This window comes from Furipterus horrens, unplaced genomic scaffold (assembly GCF_987537825.1).
Source record: "Furipterus horrens unplaced genomic scaffold, mFurHor1.1.pri manual_scaffold_2, whole genome shotgun sequence".
Classification (NCBI taxonomy): domain Eukaryota; kingdom Metazoa; phylum Chordata; class Mammalia; order Chiroptera; family Furipteridae; genus Furipterus; species Furipterus horrens.
Genome location: NW_028327172.1, coordinates 164,548,324 through 164,570,766, shown reverse-complemented (window position 1 = coordinate 164,570,766; position 22,443 = coordinate 164,548,324). Strand labels below are relative to the sequence as shown.

Sequence of the window (22,443 nt, the reverse complement as noted above, 5' to 3'; positions counted from 1 at the left end):
CAAATACACTAAAAACTCATTGGAGGAAAAGATTATACTTATTACTCCTTTGGTTAGAAAAGTCTGTGTTGTCTGGAAAACCACAAATTGTCTACTGTGGAGCCCTGTGCACAGGTGGTGCTCCGCAAAGATTGGTGTTTTTGATTGTGTGGAAACTACACCTTTTATAAAATGGAGCCTTTGCAGACATCTTACTCTGGTTTCAGAAAAGGCTTCACCACTCCCCACCTTTCTTCATCTCTCTTCTAGAGATTCACAATCAGAAGCATCTGGATTTACATCTACTGTCTCATAATGAACATATTAATGTACATAGCACACACTATCCTTAAGCCTAGGATTCTTCAGTCCCTAATACGGGAATGACAATAATGGCCTTACAGGATGCCCTTGACACGATTATAATGTTGGCTAAGAAAATGTCACTATTACTACTTTATCAAGTGAAAATATTTTCTTAGACTCATATCTCAACAACTTCCTTCATGTCTCTTTAAATGACCATGAACATAGCATGCTTTAGACCATTTGTGAGTAGTCAAAAGTTATGGATTATAATCTTCTTTCATTACCTGTCCCTTAATATACTCCATAGCTCCCCACCTAAGCAGGCTTCCAGAAGCATGTATACATACTTATTGTCCTTGAAAGTACGATACAATCTGTGAAGACAAATAAAAATATGGTTATTATTAGAAATCTAGTTTTCAAACCTCTCTAAAGTTACTTAAGGGTATTATCAATAACATTTTAAATGCTGGTCCTCTTCTGCTGCCAAACATATTACAGCTACACTCTGCTTCTACCTGAGTACTCTGTGATATTTCCTATTGCCTTGCTTTTGCTCACGTTGGACCCTTTACTTAGACTGTCCTCCCTCTGCCCGCAGACAACTCTCTAATCTCAGTTTCACTGTAAAAGTGTTATCCATTCCTTAAGGCCAAGCTCAGAGGCCACCTTCCTGATCAATCGGCTGCTTATCCCACCCCACCAAACATGTCCTCTCCTTCCTCCACAAACCCAGGGACATCTGCATTTATCTCTTTTAAGATTTGTCTTGCATAACAGTTATTCATACTCATGTCTCATATCCTCTGGTTGGTATCAGGGAATAGATTCTGAAAAAAAGGTTTATAAGAAGTTTAATGGGAAGTACACTTGGTAACAGTATCCATGGGGGAGGAATAAACAGATTTGGGCAGAGGGAGAGTTGGGCTACAGTTTCAACAAAAGCCTCAGCTTCAAGGAGCTCTGCCACCAGTGGTGTAGGAGGTACCTGGAAGGAGAGCATGATCTTGGGCAAGGGGGCTCTCTTCAGCTATGAACAATGCTGAGGAAGGGACTGAGCCAGATCCTCAGTTGGCAGCACACTCAGAAACTGGGGGAATGATGTGGGACCTAGGAGAGTACTACACTTCTACACTAGGTGGAAGTAGTCTCTGGGTCTTAATCAAAATAGCCCGTCTTCTTCTGAGCACCATGCCCAGATGATAGCAGACAGTAGAGCAGTCAATCTTGTCTAGGCAGCAAAAACATTCTGGTATCATGGTTCAGTGTGGGCTCTGGAACCAGCTGTCTAGGCTTGAATCCTTGATCAGCCAGTCATAACATTTACCTCACTGTTCTATTATTAAGAACAAATGAATATATGTATTCATTTCATTATATATTTATTAGATATTATTGATATAATACTGATTATATATCAATTTAATATATTTATATGCAGTACATAAAATAAATATAACTTTTAAAATAAATATATTTTTATATGTATATAAAATATATACATATTGCTTAAAAGCATGCCAGACACATGTTAATTTCTCAATAAATATTGTTCTTCATATTCATTTTTTATATCATTACAGCCCTACCATATGCCAAGAACTGGAAATGAGGAAATAAGTAAAGCCTAATCCATGCACTGAAGCTGTTCATTATAGTTAGTTAATGAATTATTGGTTAAAAAGAGAGGAGGATATGCTTTTGGAACATAGTTAATATAAAGATAACTAGATGACCCTATTACCGGCATTGTCTGAGTTCATACTTCTTTTTTAAAATTAAAAAAAAAATTTGGAAATATGGGTTAGAAAAAAAGATTCTTTCAGGCATTTGATCCAAAAGGATAAATTCTGTCTTAAAAGGACACTGTATATCACCCAGAAGTCATTAAAGCCATATAAGAAAACATAAACTGGCTTACACCACTAACCCATGAATTCACAAGTAAAGACAGCCGTGGCCTAGAATAACACGTTCTCTTTCAAGCTCTGATGATAGCTTCAGACAGATGAGTAACTATCAGGAGGTGGAACTTTGGGCCTCTAGGAACTGCAAGAGGCACGGTCTATTGCTCCATGGCAGCTGACATGCACCCAAATGCCACTTCTTGCAGAAACTCAACAGCAGCAGGCTCCCTGAGGGGTTTCCAATGAATTCTTCCTTCCCAATTTCTGAATTAATTTTATACACACATATGCACACACATGCACACACTTTCCTGACATTTACTTAGGAATAAAAAAGATCTGGGTGCTTGACCCTAGATCTCAAACTTCCAGCATTTTATGTGTTGTTGATGTGTCTGGGATGGAGAACTCAGAGAATGTAGCCTCCTCTATTTTCTCTGTCCATCGTCTTGCATGGAAACACTCAGGGAAAGAGGCTAAAATCCTGAGTTCTGGAAGCCAGATGTTGACTTACTTCACAATGAAGGGAGAACACAACTCTTCCAGGATCCTCTTTTCTGAGTAGACGTGCTCCTGTTGCTTTGTATCAACTATGTGCCTCTTCCTTATACACTTCATAGCAAAAGCAACATTCTCATTTTTCACTTTAACCTATATAAGAAGAGAAAGATCCCTCAAAATTCACTTACTAGGAAAGACTGACAACATCTGTATAAAACATGTTAACTAATGAGAGTTAAAATGCTTTCACATTAAAATAAAATGTAGGTGTTAAACACTTATCCCTCTGGGAACTGAGTTTTATTCAGGGGCATATACTTCCCCTTCATTGTAATTTCCAAAAGAGTTCACATATCTGGAACATGATTCTAAAATGTTTGTATTGAAATAGGAAGAGAACATCTCTAGTTAAAATACTTAATGTTTATAAATCTATTCAGTTTTGAAGGTGACATGACAAGCTTTGACCAGAACTGCCAAAAAGTGTTCTTTCTTCTTTGGTTTTTCAAAATAAAACATCGAGATTTATATCTGCATTATCCAATGTAATAGCCACTAGTTGCATGAGGTTATTTATTTTCAATTAATTAAAAATAAAAATTCAGTTTCTCAGTTGCACTAGCCACACTTTGAAAACTCAACTGCCACTTCTAGCTAGTGGTTACCCTACTGGACAACACAGATATGGCACATTTCCATCAGCACAGGAAGTTCTGTTGAAGAGCACTGCTCTGGATGGACAAATAGAAGTTTGTCTTAAAAAGAAAGTTCAAAAAATATTAATAAGTATTCAGATAGGCTTAAAACTCCATAAGCAAACTACATTTGACAAGTAATAAAATTGTGCAGAAATGACTGCATCCCATATTTCCTCATATTTGCCATTAGTGCTGCCTATGACTTTTAAATTAATGGTGAAATTATTGTTTCAATTATAATTTTCTGTGGAAAAAACAGAACTTAGCATTATTTATTCAATTATTTTGCCAAGGTCTTTGGTGAACCATATCACTGCAGATGGACATTGCCTTCCTCTCTCCATATGGCACCGAAACACTACAAACAGTCTTTGACCTATTAAGAAATCATTTTCCCCCCTCACCCATCAGAGATGAAGTATTGACTTGTGTGAAGTGTACTATCCAGAGTCTCGTGGCAGCACTTCAGATCTGCTCATGCCCAGAGCCATCCAGCAGATGGAAGTGTCAGCATAGTTTCCGGAGGCTAATGTACAGAGAACTGTTAAAAATCTGCTGGGCAGAGAAGGGCTTGGTAATTGCCAGGGATTCAGAACCATCTGTATCTAATAAGGTCACAGCCCTCCACTCTATATTCTTCTCTGAGCACCTGATCTAATGATACCATTCTGCTACTTCTTGGGAGCTGGTTTAAACGCTCAGAGCAGTGGCCACGTGGAAGATGCAGCCAAAATCAGGCCATACATGCCCAGTTGTCCTCATCAACACTACAGAAGGCTACTCTCCAAACATCCCCTTGCATTCATCTTCTTTTCTTTTTTTCTGATAAAGAACTTTGAGCGACCCCAAAACAGAATTTAAAAAGCCAAAAGCAGATGTGGGAGTGAAGCTGTTTAAGAGATGGACATATATATAATATTGAAGATTTTGATTCTACAGCACTTGCACAGGACACATTCTTCTTTAGTATACAGACAGTGAGTGTGTCATGAGTGTACATATACACATATTTTGCTGTTAGGAAATACATTTTGTAAGGTTTTATAGTCTTCAGGAATGCTTACTTGGTACATTCTCCAATATATACCATCATGAAAAATATTCACAAAAGTATGTGATGAAAGAAACTTGAAATAGCAGCTACAAGTTACTTACTAGCACAGAACCTGCTACTATACAACAAATAGACTGAAAAGTCTACTTCCAATTCAAAGCAACATGTAAGACAGCAATAACAATTCATACATTCCTCCAAGATACACTGCAATATAAAACAAACAAACAAACAAAAAAGTCAAAGGCTTCTCTCAGATGCTTGAAACGTAAACCCCTTACAAGCTCAACTCTTCCGAACCCACCAACGCCCAGTGTTGCGATAATCTCAAGGTTCTGGAATGGGGACGAAGAGGAAAATCTGGCCACCTTCTCCTTCAGCTGAATCATCTCCAGAGAGAGTGCTTTGGACAGCTTCCGGTTAGACATGGATCTCCTGTTCAAGAGAAGCGACACTTTACACACACCTCCTTAGGCAAGCCATGGTCATGCCACATATAACTTCCATGCTCACAACAGTCTAATTTCTGAGTAATGACTGCCTACAGTTGCCTCAAAGGCTATTTCAACTTTTATAGGATCAAATTCAGTCACATCAGGGGATAAAATAATAGAACATACAAATGAAAATATGGAGCACGCACACACAATAAGAAAAAGACAAATATAAAACTGAATCAATGAGAAGTAAAAATCAGTGAGTTATGTGGTATTTAAAATATATCTCAATAAAGCTATGAAAAAGAAAAGAGTCAGAGAGAGGAAATAAAACATGAGAGGCATTTTCTTTGTTGCATAAACCAAAGAATGCCACACTGAGAAATATGCTATTTTTGTCAGATCTTGAAGCTTTCTATGACTGAACCAAAGTAATTACTTTGTGAAACACAAAAATACATTTTCTAATTTATACCTAACTATGGTTATTTGGAAATACTCATTATTCTCTTTTATTTAAGACTTACTGCTCTGTATTAAATATTCATAAATGGCTATTACTACAAAAGGCCTTTAGCATAAAAGTTGAAAATACATTCCTTGCAAAAAAAAAAAAAAAAAAAGAAGCCTTATAGGGTCCTGACTGAATGCTCTAATTTAACTTAAATGTCAGTTTTCTAGAACTTTTGACTTTTCAACTTCAATTGTACTATCTGAAAAATATGTGCTTAAATGTTCCCTCTACAAAATACTTTAGCAAAGAATTTTCAAATAGTTTTAATTTTACAAAGTAGATTTTTCAATTAAACAGAAAATTTATCAGTATTACTACATTTAGAGCCCTATCCAATTCCTTCCTACACACACACACCTGAACAATAGCTCCCTTAATATTTTGCAATAATTCTGATTATACTGATAGTTTTTAACCTGAAATCAGAGTGAATGGGCTACTCTAATTCCTTGGCATTCCTGTTTGACTTCCATGGGCAACAGAAGCATTGCTTCTGAATTAATGTTCTTTTAACTAAGTTACCAGATAATGTGAAGAATCCCCTTCCAAGGTCCCATATCAGGAAATCTCTCCCTACCATTACTACTCATCACCCCAAATAAGGAGCTCACTTACACACTAAAACAATCACAGTCATGGTGGGTGGTATCCTCTTTGTGGAATACAATTCAGAAGAATTCCCCCAATTTTTCTAGGGAAGGCACATTAAAACCTACTACAATAGTAAATCACATCCCTTTGTCCCTTCTTCATCAACTGCTGTAATCACATCGAGTTTAGGAAAATATTCCTCCACTTACTTCGCATGTCTTTTTTCATCATCACGGTTCAGGTTGGCCACATACCCTTCAAGGTATTTTTGGAGTTCTTCAAAAGTCCCAACTGTTTGGTTGAATGTTCTAAATGAATAAAATAAAATTCAATTAAAAGCTCTGTGCTGATAGTTACCATTGCAACTTGACATTCTTCTTAAGCTTGTAAAAGACTATTTCTATGGTTATTCAAGGCTTTGTAAATTGTTTTCAATAATTTATGTATGTTAGTGTCACCACCATAATATGTAGAATAGTTATTAGAAGTTATATAGTGAATACTTCAAGTTTATGAAAGCAAAGAAGCTATCAGTGAGAAGAGAAAACAGTTCTGTACTTTTCTGCCTTGCAGTTCAGGTTTACCAAATCTTTTTTTTTTTTTTTTTTTTCCTTTTTAAGAACACAGTGGAAAGGAAATAGTCTATTGATTGCTTCTCTTACAGAACACATACTATGGGAGCCAAATGGTGTGGTGTAAAAACTGTTGAAAGAAACAGGAGACCTGGGCAGGAGTTTCTGCTCCATCACAGATGGTGCTGTTGAAGCAATTCTGTAATTCTTTATCTGGTCTGAGACTCACTTTTCTTATCTGTAAGGGAGAGATTATTCTATGTGTGGATGTTAACTGGACTTACTGTGGTGATCATTGCACAGCACAGACATACATTGTATCGTTATGTTGCATACCTGAAACTAATATAATGTTATGTCAATTAAATAATAAAAAATAAATTAAAAAGAATTAGTTAATTTCTTAGGTATGTAAATGTTATTGTGGTCATGCATTATAAATAATACTTAGTTTTTAGAGATGTTACTAAAATTTATAGGTGAAATAATTTTATGTGAGTAATTTGCTGGAAAATAGAGTGGAGAAGGTAGGGAGAGGTGGTGAAGTGGTATATATAAGGCATTAATAAGTAATTGTTGAACTTGCATTATGAGGTTCATAATACTGTTTTTAAATATATTTGAAATTTTCTATAATAAAAAGATTTTTAAGTATTGCAAAGTTCTTTCCATCTATAAAGTTTTATGATTCTGCATTCAATAAATGTTGTATTCAATTAACAATCAACTATATACTCCCTTGTGATACTTCTTGTTACTATTTTTGTTAATATTTCACAGGACTATGCCCTATTTCTTTGACTACATCATGACTTTTCTTAGAGAATAACCTAGCTTTCATAGGTTTAAATTTCCTTTATTATAACTAAATAATAAATATTCAACTGATTAATGAGATATACAAGGGATCAAATTCACATATAATTTGAAGTGTGTTAAAGCCACAAAATGACTTATTCTTAAAAATAACCTAAAACATTTACAGATTAATATTGACACACATTACTTGCAAACTACAAGTGTTAAATTAAAACTTCTCTAGAACTATATATAGCTTATGAGTATTTTATATTTTGTCTGAGAGATAAGTTTTATTTTAAATGTTTTTGTCTGCTTAGAGCATTTTAGAAATAAATTATGAAATTGTTCACTATATTATATGGGAAAAAAATCTGTAAGTACTAATACACGTAAGCTAATTTCTTTGGAAGATGGAGAATTTAAATCTATTGCTGATATTTATGTACAAACTTCACACACAAAATATTTAGTCTGCCAGCATCTGCCACTGCTACAGACAGATTCAGATCAGAAGGCCTATTTCCTTCCCATGAATTTTAATAGAATGTACTCGCAGCTGAAGATTGGCCAGCATTTCCAAGTGGTGATGAATGAGAAGACAGATGGGCCCTTGGAATAACAGAAGGCCGCATCTTCAAAGGTGACAGTAACCTGCCTTCTCCAACAATATCAGTATACTCACTCTCGATCTATAACAAGGCATGCGACATCATTTTCTTCAGCAATAATATTAGCAGATCTGACATCTTCACTGGAGACAAAAATAGGAAAGTCAATTTTATTCAGTTAGAAATTAAACATCTATTTTTATTAGGGAGTCTGCTACTTTGTAAAACATCATCAGTTAAACTTTACAAATACTATGTTTTCTTAATTAACATCATAAACTATACTACCTCTTTTTCCAAAAAGAAAAGATTTGAAATATATTTCAATAAAGATTATGTATACAAGAAATTTAGGGGAAAAAAGGTTTCTGTACTGGGAACACAGAGGAATCAGTGACTGCAACTATGTATGAAACTTTATTTTTGTTCTGTTCCTGCCAAAATAAAACAGCTCTCTTCTGATCAAATGGGAATTACTAATGAATAGGTACGCAAAAATGAAATTAACCAATCGATTAAACTTATTGGAAAATCATTTAAGTAATTAACATATAATAAACCAATCAAGAATTAAATCCAAAGAAAGTGTTTTTAATTCCCTATTGCCCAATGAATTAAAAAACACTAAAATACTTCCATGTCGTTGAATCTAATATGTATATCTTCCCTTAAAATCTCTAAAATCAGAGATTTTATGTCTTACAATGATGACACGTCATAATGTAATTAACAGCAACATTGTTCTTTCTCAGGAGTATGTAATATAATGGTGCATCTTACAAGTGATATCTTAAACACAATGAATTATGGCATGTGATCGAATGATGGTAAATTTAGTAACCTAATGAATACCAATAGGTCAAGCATTGGGTGAAATATTTAGAGACTTTTATTTAATGTTTCCTCCCTCTATTAGTTATGAATTAAAGACACTGAAAAAAGGCACACCCATATGGTAGCCTGTGCTCTGAGATTCATTCAAAGTAACCTGGAGTAGCAAGCATATTGAGACTTCTCTAAGCAACTTCATCAAAATTGGCATCACACAAAGTATAGTTCTTTCATCTTCCTTTAATGATGGGACAGAGAAATCTCGACAGCACTTCTCTATAATCCAAAGAAGTCCCTTCCCATGGCTGGCATCAAGACATTTTCTTACATAGCCCACAGTCCCTCCTAGGTTTACAGGGTCCTTGCTAAAAGACATTAGTGAAAACATTTCAGCTCAATTAGCTTTTGAATTGGGGAGATGGGTAGTTTGTACTCAACTTGCATGTGTATACATAGCTACAGATACACAGATATAGATGTGATCTTGGCTGTGGGCCAACTATTTGATCAAACTACGTGAACTATGTGAGTTCAGAACAAAGAGAAATGGCATCCTTTTCACTTATCAGTGTCATCATTTTTACTAGAAATACTCTCTGCAAACACTTGTTAAGTATTTGATGTGTATCAATCACACATTTCTTTCATAATAACTGTGTAAGTGCCACGGGTTTATTTTTGCACATAAAATTCTGAAAGAACTCCTCAAACTATTTAATGTCGAGTCATGAAAATATACAGGATGCAAAGACTATTGTGTCACAGTCAGTGGGCGTGAGAACCGACAGCATAAAAATGCACAAAAATGTAAAACATATTTGTCTCCATCTCTCCTCATTGATTTTAGCTTTATGCTTTCAAATGCTTTGGGGAGTTGAGTGGTTATATTAAATATGAATTGTCATGTTTCTCATGATGAAAACACTGTAATTGGCTAGTTGCAACGTCATGCATAAATTATTTCAGGTCCAGCAAAACAAGACAGCACATTTCCTTTCAAAAGCTATTTCAACTTTATGCACATTTGTGAAGTTCTCTGCACTGTCAATTTTTTGTTACTTTGTTTGGTAGTATGAGAAGAATAATCTGTAAATCTTAAGAACAAATATGCTAAAGTCTCGAATAATGACATTACATAACTATATTACATTAATGTATCCTATTATGCCACAACTTTAAAAAGACAAAGGACAATTTCCCTATTATTGAAACATGTTCATTACCAGCTAGAAAATGGGAAAGGAAAATTCAACTTGTCCTTAAATTTAATTTTAAAAATCTTTACATAACAGCCATAACATTAACTAAATAGTTGATTTTCTTTAAAAAATAATAGCTTTAAAAGCTTTAAATAATAAAATTTGTCTTCACATATTAATTTATGAATGCTTTTTTTGTTCTGTCCTTACATACAAATAAGCAGAAATATAGCTTTCTAGACAAAAGTTGGAGGAAGATAAAGGAAGAGAAATACTGCTCCTTTTTATGAGCATGTGATTTTATTTTATTGATTTTATGAAATAAAAGTATTTAATAATAACATACATTTTAAGGGATTTCTTAACTAACTTCAAGTATTTTGTTTTAGAACCAGTATAACTCCAAAAAAATGTGTTTCTCAAAACTTAAACTTGAATTTTATAAAGTTATTTACATTTATGAAGATGTAATTCTTCAGACTTGAGGTTGTTTTCTGAGTTCCAGGAAGTACAAAGTGTCTCCTGAGCCACTTGATTAACCTTTTTAAATATTTATTTTGTAAGTTATATGAACCAAATAAATTTGTATCTCAAAAGATCTAGGGTTTGGGTAGAAATTTCAAATACACTATTTTAAGGGTTTTTTTCTAAAATGTGTAAAGTGAACTGATTAAAAGTCTTAAAAACATAGAAATTTGGTCATGATGATTAGAAAAGCACACAAAATGTGTAAAGTTCGTTATCTGACATTTTTTTAAAAGTGGGGGAAATGGCAATATTTCAAACCTTGGAAATACAAAAACCCATTCTTAAAGAGAAAATTATCATTTGACTTTTTAAAGCTCTTTCTCTGATTCTTTTTTAAACTAAAACACCTTGTTTTCACTAGCAAACTTAAGGCTTTCTAACTTATTTCCTATGCAAGAGTATTTTGTAATTTTTCTTTAATTCCCAGACATTGGCTGTCCTTAATGTGGTAGCTCAATTTGACAACTCTAAATGAGTAGCTGCACATACAAAACAAATATTTATTTTAGAATGGTATATAAATTCATGGATTCACCTGATAAGAGCTTTTTCTCCAAAATACTCTCCTTTCTGCAGAGTTTTTATCAGTTGTGGCTGATCGTGGCCCTCTGTACTTTGGGTGACTTTTACCTAAATTTTGTCAAGTAGTTAAAGAGAGAAGAAAAGAAAGAGAACATGAGCACATATCTATTTAACCAGACCCTCCAGCTCTATGCAAACTTGACTGAACAGGGGGCAATTCTGCAGTGGTTAGGACAATCTGGATGCTCTGGGAAATCCCATGATTTAACACAATCATATGCCTCCACTCTTTGTAAGAGGATGAGTCTCCACTCAAACCTCACCTCCCAAAGTTAACATTTATTTATTTATTTAATTTATTTTTTATTTTTGGTTTTTCAATTACAGTTGTCCCCTTTTCTCCCAATTTCTCTCCCCCACCCAACCCACCCCCTCTCCCGCAATCATATCCCTCCCCATTGTCCATGTCCATGACCAAAGTTAACATTTTTTATGTGAATTTAGCGACTCTTTCCTCAGAATAGTAAAAGCAAATAATAATGGTCCTTGGGAACTTTGTTTCAAAATGCCAAATAGCTGACAATTTAATCAAGAATAAGACTGAGTATTAGGAGTTCTGAATCTGTTGTTTATAACTGACTCACTGAATCCTGTGAATCATCTAAAACTGAACAAAAATGTGGATGTGGAGAAGGGTCCCCAAACTTTCATGGGTCATTGTGATCCACAGTCCAGGGAAGTTTAAGAACCCCCAATGGCAAGGCCTAACAAAAACTTCACTATTCCTTGTTTGTGGTTAGAATTATTCCAATTCAAGATGGTAACAAGGGTTGCTTCATGTTGACATTCTGATTAGCATTTATCTAAGTCATCATTAATTAAAAAATGGTTTAAAAATTTTTTTATTAGCCAGAAGTCTTTCAAAGCATGGGGTCCAGACTGGATAGAAATGAGAAAAGTGGTTCTGAGGATTGAAGGTTTCTGAGGTTTGAAACCATTTTGTTAAATGTTTTCCTTCACTGGGGGCCCCGCTGAAAGTTCAATCACAAACCAATTGACAAAGGGCAGTGCCTGACTCCCTGGTGATGAACTTTTCCATGAAAGAAAGAACATTTGTGAAAAGCTGACAGTTTATAGACACAGGTGCACAAGATTACTCTTTCCTTCCGTATTTGACAAATGCTTTTTGTCTCTGAAGATCATTGTAAAGAGTCAACAGAGGAATAACTGGCAATACGTTATCCATTCAATATCTGGGTAAGAAAAAATATCGATTGTATATTGTATAAAATTTTCATCCGCATCTAAGTCAACTTAGGCTATTGTGTATGAATTGAAGTCCTGAGCCAAACTCAATAGCTTGATGCCTGACCATCGCCGTCCTCAAGTGTTGAGTTCACTCTCCTCTACCTGCTGCTGTCCTGTCTGTCAGATGGGAAAATGTTCCAGCCCTGACCTTGGACTTTGGGGCTGATCACATACTCATAGCTAAATGGGGCCATAGAAATAACCCACTCATTTTATACATGATAGAATGAGGTCCAAACAAAATCAAGTGACCTGCTATGGTCACTAGGAAGTTACTGTCTCTGCTGAAATGCACCACAAGTTCCTGTGCCCCCAAACCCAGTGCTCAGACTGAACCCCACAGGACTCTTCTGAGCAGAAACTCTTTTGTCTGTTCAATACAGAGGATTCCTTATGTTGCCATGCAGAACACTGCTGTGTTTGTGGCAAACTGATTTGAAAAGACTTTTTGATTTACTTTAAGTAAGCTACAATTAATATTTACCGCTCCTTTGGCTAAAATGAAAAAGGTACTTCCTTCCTCGCCCTCTCGTATAATGTAATCTCCTTTGTCATAGTATTCCTATTGGGATGAGAGGAAAAGAACAGGTTAGATCAGGTGGTGATGTACTGATGAAAACATAAATGAAACAGAACTCCTCAGATCTTTGAAATGAGCATTCCACCTCTGTTTAATTTCTGCTATTGTAACTACAATATTTTTTTAAAAGATTGCAGTTGTCAACTGTAGAAAAGTAAAGAGATTTTTGCATATTACCTGCATTTACATTTATCTTTCGCAGAAAAAAAATCACCTGGACTACTGAATGTCAGGCACGGGCCTGAAGGCATGAAGAGAAATGAGGGCAGAGCAATAATCACTTTTACACAGATGAGGTTTCACATAAATAATCGGAATATAAACTGGTGATTGGCAACAGGCTGAAACTAGGTCTGGAGTTTAGAAAAAGAACAAATAATTATTTAATAAACTGAAACTATTATCCTCAGTGGACTTCAGGAATATCAGCCTCCATTTCTCATTCCTGGAAGGGCAAAGGCTGGGAAAATTTTACATACACAGTAAGTAGCTCTTTCATATGAATTTTTTCCACAGCTTTATCATTATAAAAGACTGACATCAGAATCTTTCACATGTAAAGTCTGTTCTTCAATGTAAGTTTATCCTCATGAAATCTCAAACTGTCACTCATTTCTTTGTTTCCCTCATATATGTATATAATCAAAGAATCCTTGGGCAAGGAAAAGTAATTCATCCACCTGCCAGATCAAAAGAGCAATGCTGTCTCTAGATCACAGATCTAAAATGGATCTCTTAATCATTTATACAAGCAAATGGTTCAGTGTGTTATAGTGAACCGTTCAAACGATTGGAGTAGTTAAGAAGCAGAGATAGTGCTTTCATAAAAATTAGGCGTTTCTGTGATGTTCAGTCACGATTCTTTAGTAAATATGTTGAAAAGTAGTTTGAGAGGTAAAAATTAGTGTGGTTTTCTCGTTCAAATCTGTTTAGCATTCAGTTTCTTGTGTATGTATGTACTTGTTATCCAAGGCAAACCTGTGTTCTCCAACAAGGCCAAGCAAGTTCCGTCTAGTTTACTAAAGAAACTGTGAAGATGAATATGTACTATGGCGTTATACTTTCTCTAGTTAGAACACTTAAATTGCTGTCATAATATTCTCATTGTTCAATGTGTGTTATAGTTAACATTCAAATGACTAGAGTAGTAAAAAGTAGAGATAGTGCTTTCATAAAAACCAGATGTTGCTGTAATGTTCAGTCAAGATTCTTTAGTAAATATGTTGAAATGTAATTTGGAAGGTAGAAATTCGTGTGGTTTTCTCATTCAAATCTGGGTTTCTTTAACTTTTTTAAAAGGTATAATTAATATAATAGCTGTCTCTTGTTTTTACTTTAGACTTGACAGTAACATTCAAACAAAACCATTGTGTTTACTATATTTCAATATATTTTTTGGTCATTTACTCTTCTCTTAAAACCTATTTATGGAATCAATACCACTCCTAATACTAATAAATATATCTTTGATTTACATAGCACTAGGTACATTTTACAATACATTTCAACCTGTCATGGAAAGAAGAATGATATCTTGCGGGGGGGGGGAGTATTTGAAGTCAAACAGAGCTAGATTTGAAATCCTAGTTCTGTTGTGAATTTCACTTCCGTCAATCCATAGAGTTCAAATAAGAACATTTACCTCCAAAGACTTAGAGAAGAGAACCACCTTAGTTTTCTATTGCTGCTGAAACAAATAACCACATACTTTGTGGCTTAAAATAACACCCACTTATTGTGTCTGTACGTCATAGACTTCAGGCAGAGTGTGGCTCAACTGGATTTCTCTGCATTGGGTCTTCAAGACTGAACTCAAAGTGTCAGCAGGGCGTGTTCCTTTCTGGAGGCTCTGGGGAATTCCACTTTCAGGCTTAATCATGTTGTTGGCAGAATGCAGTTCCTTGCGGGTTGTAGGATAAGGTCCCACATCCATGCTGGCTGTCATCCCAGAGGCCTCTCTCCATCCAGTTCTTGCACAAAGCTTCCTACATTTCAGAACCAGCAACAGCATGCAGAATTCTTCTTCCACTTGGAATCTCTTTGACTTCCACTTCTGCTGCATCTCTCTGAGTCTGGCCACAGAAAATTCTTGGCTTTTAAGGGTTCATGTAATTACATTTGGCTCATCTAGATAATCCAGGATAATCTTCCTATTTTAAGGTCAAGAACCTTAATTACATCGGTAAAGTCCCTTTTGCCATGTAACATAACATTCCCATATTCCAGGGATCAGGGTCTGGACATTCAGGTGGGGGCGGGGCAGAGGGATCCATTCTATCTATCTCAGTAAGCCAATTAAAGACAGTCTTTTTTTTTTGAAGCATTAAAAGCATCTGAAACATAGTAAAAACTCAATGTTTGCCATGTAAAGGAGTATGATAATGGTTTGCCAAGTTATTAATTAAATCTTCTGGACCTCAGTCTCCTTTTCTATAAAATTAAGATTAGTGTTACCTGCCACATTTAATGTTGTTTAAGAACTAGGTGAGATGCTGGATCTTAAGTACCTGGTCATTTGGTACATACCAGGCACTTGGTGACTATTAATTCCTGTGAAAGAGGCCGTGAGCTGGTCACTGAAGCCTCCCACAGTAAATTTTACTTCTCAGTCTCCCTGATGAAGTCATGTGTGCCTCCTACATGCCAGGCCCACGATCCACTTCAGGCCTGGTTCTTCCTACTTTTCCCTCAATCGCAATGGCATGGCCCAGAGAGATCTTGAAAGAGATTGGCTTAGGTTCCTGAATTACCCTTTGGATCCAATCCAACAGGGACCATCTTCTTTGGACTGTTATGTAAGCAAGTGATAAACTTTTATTTTAGTTGGAAAATAGTATTTTGAGTTTTTTGCATCTCAGTTTGCTTCCTCCAAATCTTTCATCTTTCTCATTTTAGCTTTATCACAAGCCTTTGCTAGTTACGTTTTACAGCTGAGATGATTATGACCCTTGGAGGTTAAGGGAGTGACCATCACACTGTAATCCAGACATCTTCATTACATAGTTAACGTTCAATCCTTTTTACTAAACCCATTGGTGTCATGGCAGACATTCCTGTCTCAGGATGCTCTTCAGTCTCTCCTGTTATCATCAACCACATGGAGCAAAGGAATGTCGAGAATTTCTGAAGTGCTGGTAGGTTGTTCTTCAGTTATAAAGACTTTTTGGTGTCAGTCCGATCAGCAAAAGGCGAGAAGCTTGAAAGGGAACACTGAGAAAGAGCTTTGTTGTTTCTTAAGGGGCAACCTTCTTAGTGGTATTTTTCCCAGGGTTGATTCTTTGTCACCCAAAACCATGGGAGGAAGATAAATAATACCTCCCAGTGTGTTGACAGTAACTTCATAGATCAGAAAAGGCTGTGGATGTAGGTCAGACCAAAAATATATGGTGGTAAGTACTGGCTATGATGCTAGACTGGCCAGTGTTTGTCAAGTGGGGAGTGCAGCCTGTCTAGCCAGGTGGTCACCAAGACCAAAAAGAGAAATGCAAACAGTGTGGTTACTGTCCTGTGGTTACATTGCAAAGGGGTCCTTGGAGGACCAAGAAGCCATAGACCTATCCTGTGGAGCAATGGTTTCCAAACATTTTCACTCTGACCTACAGTAAGAAATTCATTTTACATGCACATATACAGTCATTTGTATAAAACTGAAACACATCTTTCAAAACAATATTTATACTGATTACTGTGATATAAAAATGTTCCTCTAAATTGGTTTTATGACGTCTGAGTTGTGTCCCACAGTCTGAAAAAGATGTTTTAGAATAAGATTCTAACTATTCATCTCAAAAAGCTTATAGATAGTTAGCTTTATGAAACCTAAGTCCTTTAGGAGGAGCTCCCATTTCTTTCCCTGTACCTTTGAGATGCAAATACCTGGTCTTCTTCGTGAACTCTTAACTGGGCTATCTTTTAAAATGCATTTCTGGGAGGTAATTCTTATCAAAAGGGGAAAAACCTTAGCCACCTAAGCAGATCAATTTAACTTATTTCAAAAAGAAAAGAAAAAAATAGAAGTTTCTAGAAATCCAAAGAGTACCTATTGAGTGTACGACAAGAGGAAAAGTAAGGCAATAATTCCAGGACAATCTGAGAGGTAGAGGTTAGAAGAAAACTATACAGGTGGCAATAGCTAAAGATAAAGGAATTTTTTCACTGTAAAAAAAGTGCTCATTCTTTGATAGTCCAGCAAAATGCGAGAGCCTGAGTACCTGTAAAAAATGTATATAAAACCAGAAGAAAAACATACGGTGTGAAGGACAAAGACAGAGAAGCAAGACTATGACAACCTCTTTAGAATATTTAGGGTGTGGCTAGAAACAAATATTGATAAGACACAATCAGATATAGGGGACACACACACACACACACCCTCCATGCACCATGTGACTACACACCCAAGTTGGTTGCTTAAGAAACTGTATACAGGTATTTGGGTTTGTTACTAGCAACTTTCTGTTTGCACAAGGATGATAGTTAAAACAACTTAGCAATTTTAAAGCAAACACACCTGGATCAGTGAACAATATCAATTTTTAGTACCTGATTGCCTAACTCCAGGTAACAAGAGCCTAGAGAATGAAAACCAACAGTAATCCCTCTGACTTGGGTAAGCCAATTGAATAGGATTCTGTAATTAAAAGACTGAAAGAGCCCATAGATATGTGGCCCACCAGCCTCTTATTTTTGTAGACAAGACCACCTTAATGGCCACCACAATTAACTGACAGCTGCTAGTGACAGAGACTTGACCACAAACCCTAATCTCTGGACCTTGGACTAGTAAACTTTCTACAACACCTTAGCTGCCCCACCTTTAACTAACTGGATCATAAACTATGGCAAAATCCATGATTATCTCAACTTTCTATGACTCTTGATGTAATCATTAAAGTGAGAAAACCCCCTGACATAAGCAAGTGTTAGCAGGAACTATAAGGAAGATCAGACTTTTAAAACAGGATTTAAAAAGAAGGAAAACTCCTGAAATGAAAAGGCAGACTGTAGCACTTTAAATACATGTATTCTGTTCATAACTTCAAGCTTGTGCTGCTCAAACTTTACTATGCAAGCATAAAACTTGCATAAAGTGTGGAGTTCTGGGCCCCTACTCCACCAGGATTTCTGATTATAAGTGTGAGGGGGGACCTAGGAATCTATCTTTTTAGTGGCACCATGGGCGATCTGAGTAAGGACTAGGACATTCCACATAGTCCACTCCCACTTCATTCCCACCACACCTCCAGTTTCATGAAAGATAGCATGTCAGAGTCAGTGCCGAGGGTTACTGGGTCAAACACAAAAGCTCTGTAACAGAGTTAGGTGGCTTTTCCATCAACCACAGTCAAATTCCATGCTCCCTAGATTGATCACCATGCGTAGGAGCTGAAACTCCTTCCTCTCTTGTCTTCTGTGCCAGGTGCAGAAGTGTTGTCAACTGCCAGGTGCAGAAGTCACATTATCATTAATAATTACACTGCTTTCCAAATGATGTTTGTTAGTTAAGGCTTAAAGCACGTCAGTGAGTCTGTTGGTACCATTCCCTCTCCTTTTCCCATCGGGACAGGAGAAGGAGCTTATAGGCAATGTCTTCGTCCAGGGCTGAATGTTCCGGGTGATTTGAGCTAAAGCAAGAGATGCTATTGGAACACTACACAGTTGGGGCCATTTGGTCTAGGAGTTCAACAGTACAAGTCTGAACAAACTCATCAGATCAACTGCTTGGAGATGGGAAGTTCTGATCCTCCATTCCAGTCCCTGCCCCCAAATTTAAATACTCCCAGATCAACTCCTAAACAGCATGCCAGTTTCAGCCTGTTTTTCCCACAGATTACGGAGCCAGTTTGTGGGACAGCTGGTCCTAGAACTCAGTGGGCGCTCTGTCATAACGCTGATGCACTAATGATTTGCCGTTGTCAGGACCCTGTCAATGGGTCATAAGTCCAAGCTACAGTGGTAAATACGGTGCTTTTCTTAGAGCTATATAGATCCTATTTCTCCCTTGTTAATCACTTTTTGCATTTGAAAGTTTTCACATATTACAGAGTCACATTTGTTTGCCAGGTATGAATAAAGGGCTCTTTATAAACTGTGCTGCTGCCTGCAAATGCTGAGATATAATAAAGCCTTTCTAGGTGTTTTAAAAGATGAGACTTTCAAACTCAAATTGTGTGCTAATTAATACTGGATTTGAGTCCCCCAGTCTATATAGTCTGTAGCTGTTGCCTGCGGCAGCTATAAATATATCTAATTTACCATTTATTTTTAATGATACTAAATTTTAATATTTGCTGTCAGCATGGAATTCCCCTCTGGTGAATCTACTCTATTAGTATTATATTAAAACCAGATTTTCCTTGGTTAACAAAAAATATAGGGCCTCCCTAGATTTAAAAAGACTTTCAGAAATTAGGATGAATTATTAATTTGTAACATCTGTGATTGGGTTATGTTACACTGGGAAAATCCCAAGAGACTCAGGGCAAGCAGTCCTCTTGAAAATGACTTCATAACCTAACACCCTGGGGACACGAGGCCAGGCACTGTGTCATCATGGCCTGTCCTTGATAAACTGCTGGATGGGGTCCATGAATTGTAAATGGAAACATTACTCGTGTCACTTACACTTAAGGGTAAAATGATCAGTGCTCCCTTCTCAACAGATACTAGTTTACATTGTATATTGTGATTGACAGAGGCATGAATCTGTCAACAATCAGTCTTGCAGGGTTTTTTTTTTTTTTTTATCTCCTGCTGAGAACAGCTTCATAAAAGCTTTGAGTTTGCATGTGAATCCTTAACTATTACTTACCTTCTTTTAAATTCTTGATAAGCCATTTTGGTTTCAATGAAATTGACCCCCAAAAAAGTCAGGGAAAGGTTATTTGCTTTGAATTTTAATCTCTGAAATCTGAAGAAGTTTTCATATAATGCATATTATTAGACTCCAAGGTACACATCATAAAAGCGTTATTCACAAAAAGACTCGACTAGTCTTGGACTAGAACCAACCATCTGGGTGACACTTAATATGAGCTTTTGAACACATTCCAACATGCCACTTTTTCCCTAGATGTTGAAATGAAGTGCTTCTTAAGTGCAGTTTTTTTTTTTTTTTTTTTTTGAATGTATTTTTCATGGCCTACAGTTTTCAAGTATAAAGTGTTTCACAGCCCTGATTCAGAAGCCTACTGTCAAAGGCCCAATACACCTTTTCTTGACTCTATTTCTGAAGTGTGTATCACTGACTTCTTTGTACTATAAAAACTATAAGGGATCATGATGTTAACTGAAGAAAATTAAATGCATCTCAAATAAAGCAGATTATTTTTAGAAAATACAATAAAATGATTAAAATATGCAAATCAAATGTCACTTTACACATGCAAATCCAATTTTGTTTTATACATTTCAGAAGAGTCACCTAGAACTATCCCAGCCCCCAAATTCAGTAAGAATTGACCTCATGTTTTCTCACAACAGAAAATGGCTCCTGGTCTCAGTGGACTGGTGATCTACCATCTTCTCCTTTTTACCCATTTACATTGCTAATAAAGACTAGGTCATACAACCTCTTAACAAAGTGTATTATTTTACTTATTTTTTTTTGCTTTAAAATTTCTTACCACTTCCAAGCAGTCAATGATCTTGGTTAATTTGTCTTCAGGTAAATTCTTCAGCAAGGATACACTTCAAAATTAAAAAGAAACATTTATCTTTCTAAATTAAACTATAAGTATACACATATATGTAGATTCAAAAATCTTTACATGCATTTTAAAAATACACTTTGATTTTTCCAAAGTAAACCTCAAAATAATCACACATAAATAACTACATTTCAAATACTTTAAAATTATATAAACACACATCACAGACATTTATCATAGGCAAATAAATAAAAATAGGTACTATATAAGGAAAAATCAGACTATATCTGTTTGGGAAAAATAATTTACATTTGTTTTTGATTTTCAAAATGATTCACTTCTGAAAATGTGTTTTTCTCCATATCTCAATATCTTTTTTACTAGCATGGGTGAGAAGCTCTGCTTCCAGAGAAGGATCATATTTTCATCTAAATCTTTGTAATTAAGTAAAGATTGAATTCAGGGGAGAATGTACAAATTAGCATGAAAATGATTTCTGATTAGTCATATTATATTACCTTTTAAAATTAATGATAGCCAGAGGCATATAATAGAAACATTTTTACAAATAATAATAATAATATATAAAAAATGAAACAGAATATATAAACTTATTTGGAAAAAAATCAGAAATTTCACTAGTGTGATTAACCGATCAAGATGATTAAATTGCTCTATTAGAGAAATTTCTCCTCTACTTGACCCATTTTTACTCAGGCCTGTTGATACAATTTTTATAAAATAAATGTCTTTCTTAGCATCTAAAACTTGACACCCCTAAGGAAAAAAAGGAAGTACTCAAAAATATATGATTGGATCTGATTTTTGAAAAAAGAGCTTTACACTGCCCCTTGCACATGTTCATGGAGTGGCACATGGCCAGGAGACATGTATAAGAAGATTTGCATCAGAATCATCTGCAATTGCCAAACACTGGAACAACACCCAATAGGACAGATAAGTGCACTATTGGTAGAGTTAGGTATCAGAATCCTATAACAGGAGAAATGACTGAACTAACAAATGGATGATTAGGAAAAATACTGAGTTACAAAAATAACACCATTTTTTATGAAGCTCAAAAATAGGCTAAATCAAGCTATAGGCAAAATAATAAAGACTGCCAAGGGAATGATTAGTACTAAACTTCAGAACACAGACTACCCCAAGGAGAGGAGGATAGGACATGGGGAGCACATGAGAACAACAGCATTACTAACTTCAACTTCTGGAGTCAGACAGGAGCTTGATGGTGCTCATTTTGTTATTATGTTTTATAAATTATATATGTACTATGTATATTTTAGATACATGAAATACTTCATAATAAGATTTAAATAGAAAAATAAAGAGCTTACTGTGTATTATGAAACAAAGATAAGTGTATTTCTCTAATACATCTCTTTATTGATGAAAAGGTAAAAGTGGAGCCAGAACATATTGATTAACACATGCCCATCATGGAAGTTCTACTTCTGCTCCACACTGGGATGTCTGATGTTAGTGAAAATTCCCTCCTGTAAATGAATATCTTTGGGGATTGGTGAGGAAATTGATGTGAGAAAAAATCTTTTGTCTGCCTCTCCTCCTTAAAGGTTTTGATCACCACTGAATCCACAATATTTAGGACTTGGAAATAAGTATTTGTTGAATAAATGCATGAATAAGATAACAAAAGGAAGGAAAAAAAGAAAAAAGAAAGGGAGGAATATATACTAGTAAATTCGCTAAGCCGGAACATATTAGACTGCAGGGGAATGAACTGCTATGCCTAGTGGTTTGGGTTTTATCTCAGATATTCAATGTAACCCACAAGCACTGGTTTATTTATTTACCCCACCCCCTTTTTTTGTCC

At 35.7% G+C, this 22,443-nt stretch overlaps 1 protein-coding gene across 2 annotated transcripts in view; it reads right to left on the bottom strand.

The window, feature by feature from the left end:
• The window catches only part of PRKG2 (protein kinase cGMP-dependent 2), an 87,488-nt gene that overhangs the window by 32,141 nt on the left and 32,904 nt on the right, over positions 1-22,443 (bottom strand). Inside the window, exons 6-13 of one of the 2 annotated variants that reach the window (XM_090266716.1) lie at positions 20,565-20,628; positions 12,844-12,921; positions 11,065-11,159; positions 8,046-8,114; positions 6,200-6,298; positions 4,730-4,883; positions 2,710-2,846; positions 573-662 (exon numbers count right to left, since the gene is read on the bottom strand). In XM_090266716.1, coding sequence (XP_090122842.1) covers positions 573-662; positions 2,710-2,846; positions 4,730-4,883; positions 6,200-6,298; positions 8,046-8,114; positions 11,065-11,159; positions 12,844-12,921; positions 20,565-20,628 — 786 coding nt within the window. Of the gene's footprint in view, positions 1-572; positions 663-2,709; positions 2,847-4,729; positions 4,884-6,199; positions 6,299-8,045; positions 8,115-11,064; positions 11,160-12,843; positions 12,922-20,564; positions 20,629-22,443 lie in introns of those variants that run through there. The other variant, XM_090266717.1, reaches the window with a different exon arrangement.